Genomic DNA, 7911 nt, shown 5'->3' with positions numbered 1-7911 from the left:
AGAGACACACACGGGCCGTACAGTACCAGACGGGAGTGAATCATTCCCTTTTACCCCCTGTGTACTGTACACGTCCCCGAGGTGACCCTGAGACACACACGGGCCTGTACAGTACCAGACGGGAGTGAATCATTCCCTTTTACCCCCTGTGTACTGTACACGTCCCGGAGCTGACCCTGAGACACACACGGGCCGTACAGTACCAGACGGGAGTGAATCATTCCCTTTTACCCTCTGTGTACTGTACACGTCCCGGTGCAGCCAGCCACACACACCAGGGTCCTCTGTGGGCTCTTGTGCCGTTGGCTGTCGGGAGTCCCCCTCAGGCTGACTTGCCCCCTGGCCCGGGCCCTGTCTCTCTTTCACGATGAACTAACAGGAGTTTGAATCTCCTCACGCAGCCGGGAGGCCAGCTCTCCCATTGCCTCCTCCCCTTGTGCGTGAGAAGGCAGAGAGTCGTGGTGGTGGTGGTAGGGGGGGGGGAATGTTTGCAGTTGCCAAAGTGAGCTGTGGAATCTGTACGCCTTGGCTTGGCTCAGACCTAAAACGGAGATTGTCCCCCTGTGTCTCCCCCCCCCCCCCCTTTCTGGTGGTAGCCATCCCCTGACTATGAAGGATGGAGCTGGGAAGGACTGTGCCAACCATGGTAAGTTTAATCTGCTTTTCTCTCCTTTTCCCCCCCCCACCCCGGTTCCGACCTGCCAAGAGATAGAGGGGTTGCGGTCTGACGTGGGAGGGACGGGGCGAAGTTACTCAGACAGAGAGCCGGGCGAGTGGACAGAGTGAGTGTGTGTGAGTGGCAGAGAGGACAAGGGGTAAGAGAGGCAGGGGTGAGCGAGAAACAGAATGGAGCAAACAAGGGATGGAGGTCAGGGGGAGAGAGAGAGAGAGAGAGAGAGAAGGGGATGGCAGTTAAAACAAAGAGAGGTTGACACCAGGACACGCAAAGACTCTCTGATCAAGTCGGCAGCAAAGTGGGAAAGAAAGACAGCTCAGACGGAGAGAGAAAATGTCCGCAAGAGCTCAGCTCAGGACTGCTGTGGTGTCAGGAACTTTCACCAGATTTGGTTTTTTTTTTGTCATGAGTCCGGTCATCCCGAAGGCACTTCCCTTCTGCTGGAGTGTTGGTGGGGTTGGAGAGGGGGAGAGAAAGGAGTGAGAGAGACAGGGGGAGAGAGAGAGAGATACACACACAGACTGAGGGTGGGGGGGAGAGAGAGAGAGATACACACACAGACTGAGGGTGGGGGGGGAGAGAGAGAGAGATACACACACAGACTGAGGGTGGGGGGGAGAGAGAGAGAGATACACACACAGACTGAGGGTGGGGGGGAGAGAGAGAGAGATACACACAGACTGAGGGTGGGGGGGAGAGAGAGAGAGATACACACACAGACTGAGGGTGGGGGGGAGAGAGAGAGAGATACACACAGACTGAGGGTGGGTGTGGGGAGAGAGAGATACACACACAGACTGAGGGTGGGGGGGAGAGAGAGAGATACACACAGACTGAGGGTGGGGGGAGAGAGAGAGATACACACACAGACTGAGGGTGGGGGGGAGAGAGAGATACACACACAGACTGAGGGTGTGGGGGGGGGGGAGAGATACACACAGACTGAGGGTGGGGGGGAGAGAGAGAGAGATACACACACAGACTGAGGGTGGGGGGGAGAGAGAGAGAGATACACACACAGACTGAGGGTGGGGGGAGAGAGAGAGAGATACACACACAGACTGAGGGTGGGGGGGAGAGAGAGAGAGATACTCACAGACTGAGGGTGGGGGGGAGAGAGAGAGAGATACACACACAGACTGAGGGTGGGGGGGAGAGGGAGAGAGATACTCACAGACTGAGGGTGGGGGGGAGAGAGAGAGAGATACACACACAGACTGAGGGTGGGGGGAGAGAGAGAGAGATACACACACAGACTGAGGGTGGGGGGGAGAGAGAGAGAGATACACACACAGACTGAGGGTGGGGGGAGAGAGAGAGAGATACACACACAGACTGAGGGGTGGGGGGGAGAGAGAGAGAGATACACACACAGACTGAGGGGGGGTGGGAGAGAGAGAGAGATACACACACAGACTGAGGGTGGAGGGGGGGGGGGAGAGATACACACACAGACTGAGGGTGGGGGGGAGAGAGAGAGAGATACACACACAGACTGAGGGTGGGTGGTGGGGGGAGAGAGAGATACACACACAGACTGAGGGTGGGGGGGGTGAGAGAGAGAGAGATACACACACACAGACTGAGGGTGGGTGGGGGGAGAGAGAGAGAGATACACACACAGACTGAGGGTGGGGGGGGTGAGAGAGAGAGAGGTACACACACAGACTGAGGGTGGGGGGGGTGAGAGAGAGAGAGATACACACACAGACTGAGGGTGGGTGGTGGGGGGAGAGAGAGATACTCACACAGACTGAGGGTGGGTGGGGGGGGGGAGAGAGAGATACACACACAGACTGAGGGTGGGGGGGAGAGAGAGAGAGATACACACACAGACTGAGGGTGGGGGGGAGAGAGAGAGAGATACACACACAGACTGAGGGTGGGGGGGAGAGAGAGAGAGATACACACACAGACTGAGGGTGGGGGGGAGAGAGAGAGAGATACACACACAGACTGAGGGTGGGGGGGAGAGGGAGAGAGATACTCACAGACTGAGGGTGGGTGTGGGGAGAGAGAGAGAGATACACACACAGACTGAGGGGGGGGGGGAGAGAGAGATATACACAGACTGAGGGGGGGGGTGGGGAGAGAGAGAGAGATACACACACAGACTGAGGGTGGGTGTGGGGAGAGAGAGAGAGATACACACAGACTGAGGGTGGGTGGGGGGGAGAGAGAGATACACACACAGACTGAGGGTGGGTGGGGGGGTGAGAGAGATACACACACAGACTGAGGGTGGGTGGGGGGGAGAGAGAGATACACACACAGACTGAGGGTGGGTGGGGGGGGGAGAGAGAGATACACACACAGACTGAGGGTGGGGGGGGAGAGAGAGAGATACACACACAGACTGAGGGTGGGGGGGAGAGAGAGAGATACACACACAGACTGAGGGTGGGGGGAGAGAGAGAGATACACACACAGACTGAGGGTGGGTGGTGGGGGGGAGAGAGAGATACACACACAGACTGAGGGTGGGTGGGGGGGGAGAGAGAGATACACACACAGACTGAGGGTGGGGGGGAGAGAGAGATACACACACAGACTGAGGGTGGGTGGGGGGAGAGAGAGAGAGATACACACAGACTGAGGGTGGGTGGTGGGGGGAGAGAGAGATACACACACAGACTGAGGGTGGGGGGGAGAGAGAGAGATACACACAGACTGAGGGTGGGTGGGAGAGAGAGATACACACAGACTGAGGGTGGGTGGGAGAGAGAGATACACACAGACTGAGGGTGGGGGGGGTGAGAGAGAGAGAGATACACACACAGACTGAGGGTGGGGGGGAGAGAGAGAGATACACACACAGACTGAGGGTGGGGGGGAGAGAGAGAGATACACACACAGACTGAGGGTGGGGGGAGAGAGAGAGAGATACACACACAGACTGAGGGTGGGGGGAGAGAGAGATATACACAGACTGAGGGTGGGGGGGAGAGAGAGATATACACAGACTGAGGGTGGGGGGGAGAGAGAGATATACACACACAGACAGAGGGTGGGGGGGAGAGAGAGAGATACACACACAGACTGAGGGTGGGGGGGAGAGAGATATACACAGACTGAGGGTGGGGGGGAGAGAGAGAGATACACACACAGACAGAGGGTGGGGGGGAGAGAGAGAGATACACACACAGACTGAGGGTGGGGGGGGAGAGAGAGAGATACACACACAGACTGAGGGTGGGGGGGAGAGAGAGATATACACAGACTGAGGGTGGGGGGGAGAGAGAGAGATACACACACAGACTGAGGGTGGGTGGGGGGGAGAGAGAGAGAGATACACACACAGACTGAGGGTGGTGGGGGAGAGAGAGATACACACACAGACTGAGCGGGGGTGGGGAGAGAGAGAGAGATACACACAGACTGAGGGTGGGTGTGGGGAGAGAGAGAGAGATACACACAGACTGAGGGGGGGTGGGGAGAGAGAGAGATACACACAGACTGAGGGGGGGTTGGGGAGAGACGAGAGAGATACACACACAGACTGAGGGTGGGTGGGGGGGGGGAGAGAGAGATACACACAGACTGAGGGTGGGTGTGGGGAGAGAGAGAGAGATACACACACAGACTGAGGGTGGGGGGGAGAGGGAGAGAGATACTCACAGACTGAGGGTGGGTGTGGGGAGAGAGAGAGATACACACAGACTGAGGGTGGGTGGGGGGGGGGGGGAGAGAGATACACACAGACTGAGGGTGGGTGGGGGGAGAGAGAGAGAGATACACACACAGACTGAGGGTGGGTGTGGGGAGAGAGAGAGATACACACAGACTGAGGGTGGGTGGGGGGAGAGAGAGAGAGATACACACAGACTGAGGGTGTGGGGGGGGGAGAGAGAGATACACACAGACTGAGGGTGGGGGGGGGGAGAGAGAGATACACACACAGACTGAGGGTGGGTGTGGGGAGAGAGAGAGAGATACACACACAGACTGAGGGTGGGTGGGGGGGGGGGAGAGAGAGATACACACACAGACTGAGGGTGGGTGGGGGGGGGAGAGAGAGATACACACACAGACTGAGGGTGGGTGTGGGGAGAGAGAGAGAGATACACACAGACTGAGGGTGGGTGTGGGGAGAGAGAGAGATACACACACAGACTGAGGGGGGGTGTGGGGAGAGAGAGAGAGATACACACAGACTGAGGGTGGGTGTGGGGAGAGAGAGAGAGATACACACAGACTGAGGGTGGGTGGGGGGGGGAGAGAGAGATACACACAGACTGAGGGTGGGTGTGGGGAGAGAGAGAGAGATACACACACAGACTGAGGGTGTGGGGGAGAGAGAGAGATACACACACAGACTGAGGGTGTGGGGGAGAGAGAGAGATACACACAGACTGAGGGTGGGTGTGGGGGGGGGAGAGAGAGATACACACAGACTGAGGGTGGGGGGGGGGGAGAGAGAGATACACACACAGACTGAGGGTGGGTGGGGGGAGAGAGAGAGATACACACACAGACTGAGGGTGTGGGGGAGAGAGAGAGATACACACACAGACTGAGGGTGTGGGGGAGGAGAGAGAGATACACACAGACTGAGGGTGGGTGTGGGGGGGGGAGAGAGAGATACACACAGACTGAGGGTGGGGGGGGGGGAGAGAGAGATACACACACAGACTGAGGGTGGGTGGGGGGAGAGAGAGAGATACACACAGACTGAGGGTGGGTGTGGGGAGAGAGAGAGAGATACACACAGACTGAGGGTGGGTGGGGGAGAGAGAGAGATACACACACAGACTGAGGGTGGGTGTGGGGGAGAGAGATACACACAGACTGAGGGTGGGTGGGGGGAGAGAGAGAGAGATACACACAGACTGAGAGTGGGTGGGGGGGGAGAGAGAGAGATACACACACAGACTGAGGGTGGGGGGGGAGAGAGAGAGAGATACACACACAGACTGAGGGTGGGGGGGAGGAGAGAGAGAGAGATACACACACAGACTGAGGGTGGGGGGGGAGAGAGATACACACACAGACTGAGGGTGGGGGGGAGAGAGAGAGATACACACACAGACTGAGGGTGGGTGTGGGGAGAGAGATACACACAGACTGAGGGTGGGTGGGGGGAGAGAGAGAGAGATACACACAGACTGAGAGTGGGTGGGGGGGGAGAGAGAGAGATACACACACAGACTGAGGGTGGGGGGGAGAGAGAGAGAGATACACACACAGACTGAGGGTGGGGGGGAGGAGAGAGAGAGAGATACACACACAGACTGAGGGTGGGGGGGGAGAGAGATACACACACAGACTGAGGGTGGGGGGGAGAGAGAGAGAGATACACACACAGACTGAGGGTGGGTGTGGGGAGAGACAGAGAGATACACACACAGACTGAGGGTGGGGGGGAGAGAGAGAGAGATACACACACAGACTGAGGGTGGGGGGAGGAGAGAGAGAGAGATACACACACAGACTGAGGGTGGGGGGGGAGAGAGATACACACACAGACTGAGGGTGGGTGGTGGGGGGGAGAGAGAGATACACACACAGACTGAGGGTGGGTGGGGGGGGGAGAGAGAGATACACACACAGACTGAGGGTGGGGGGGAGAGAGAGATACACACACAGACTGAGGGTGGGTGGGGGGAGAGAGAGAGAGATACACACAGACTGAGGGTGGGTGTGGGGAAGAGAGAGAGAGATACTCACAGACTGAGGGTGGGTGGGGAGAGAGAGAGAGATACACACACAGACTGAGGGTGGGGGAGAGAGAGAGAGAGATACACACAGACTGAGGGTGGGTGTGGGGAGAGAGAGAGAGATACACACACAGACTGAGGGTGGGTGATGGGGGGGAGAGAGAGATACACACACAGACTGAGGGTGGGTGGGGGGGAGAGAGAGTTACACACACAGACTGAGGGTGGGTGGGGGGGGGGGGAGAGAGATACACACACAGACTGAGGGTGGGTGTGGGGAGAGAGAGAGAGATACACACACAGACTGAGGGGGGGGGAGAGAGAGATATACACAGACTGAGGGGGGGGTGGGGAGAGAGAGAGAGATACACACAGACCGAGGGGGGGGTGGGGAGAGAGAGAGAGATACACACACAGACTGAGGGTTGGTGGGGGGGGGGGGGGAGAGAGAGATACACACACAGACTGAGGGGGGGTGTGGGGAGAGAGAGAGATACACACAGACTGAGGGTGGTGGGGGGGGGGGAGAGAGAGATACACACACAGACTGAGGGTGGGTGGTGGGGGGAGAGAGACGGGGGAGAGAGAGATACACACACAGACTGAGGGTGGGTGTGGGGAGAGAGAGAGAGATACACACAGACTGAGGGTGGGTGGGGGGGGGGAGAGAGAGATACACACAGACTGAGGGTGGGGGGGGTGAGAGAGAGAGAGATACACACAGACTGAGGGTGGGTGGGGGGAGAGAGAGAGAGATACACACACAGACTGAGGGTGGGTGGGGGGAGAGAGAGAGAGATACACACAGACTGAGGGTGGGTGTGGGGAGAGAGAGAGAGATACACACACAGACTGAGGGTGGGTGGGGGGAGAGAGAGAGAGATACACACAGACTGAGGGTGGGTGTGGGGAGAGAGAGAGATACACACAGACTGAGGGTTGGTGGGGGGGGGGGAGAGAGAGATACACACACAGACTGAGGGTGGGTGGTGGGGGGGAGAGAGACGGGGGAGAGAGAGATACACACACAGACTGAGGGTGGGTGTGGGGAGAGAGAGAGAGATACACACAGACTGAGGGTGGGTGGGGGGGGAGAGAGAGATACACACACAGACTGAGGGTGGGGGGGGTGAGAGAGAGAGAGATACACACAGACTGAGGGTGGGTGGGGGGAGAGAGAGAGAGATACACACAGACTGAGGGTGGGTGTGGGGGGAGAGAGAGATACACACACAGACTGAGGGTGGGTGGGGGAGAGAGAGAGAGATACACACAGACTGAGGGTGGGGGGGGTGAGAGAGAGAGAGATACACACAGACTGAGGGTGGGTGGGGGGAGAGAGAGAGAGATACACACAGGACTGAGGGTGGGTTGTGGGGGGGAGAGAGAGATACACACAGACTGAGGGTGGGTGTGGGGAGAGAGAGAGAGATACACACAGACTGAGGGTGGGGGGGAGAGGGAGAGAGATACTCACAGACTGAGGGTGGGGGGGGAGGAAGGAGAGACAGCGAGAGATGGTGAAGATGGGGGGGTGGTGGGGGGGGGGGGGGAGGGTTAGAGTGACACTGGGCCTCA

The 7911-nt window shown here is 58.3% G+C and overlaps 1 protein-coding gene across 1 annotated transcript in view; it reads left to right on the top strand.

Annotated features, from left to right (window-relative positions):
* Positions 1–382: 382 nt before the first annotated feature.
* The window catches only part of LOC140472344 (uncharacterized), an 81634-nt gene continuing 74105 nt past the window's right edge, over positions 383–7911 (top strand). Inside the window, exon 1 of the mRNA XM_072567482.1 lies at positions 383–646. Coding sequence (XP_072423583.1) covers positions 617–646 — 30 coding nt within the window. The 5' untranslated portion in view covers positions 383–616. The remainder of the gene's footprint in view (positions 647–7911) is intronic.

Source organism: Chiloscyllium punctatum, unplaced genomic scaffold, assembly GCF_047496795.1.
Source record: "Chiloscyllium punctatum isolate Juve2018m unplaced genomic scaffold, sChiPun1.3 scaffold_302, whole genome shotgun sequence".
NCBI classification, from domain to species: domain Eukaryota; kingdom Metazoa; phylum Chordata; class Chondrichthyes; order Orectolobiformes; family Hemiscylliidae; genus Chiloscyllium; species Chiloscyllium punctatum.
The sequence above is the reverse complement of the archived record's forward strand: the minus strand, read 5'-3'. Positions and strand labels throughout refer to the sequence as shown.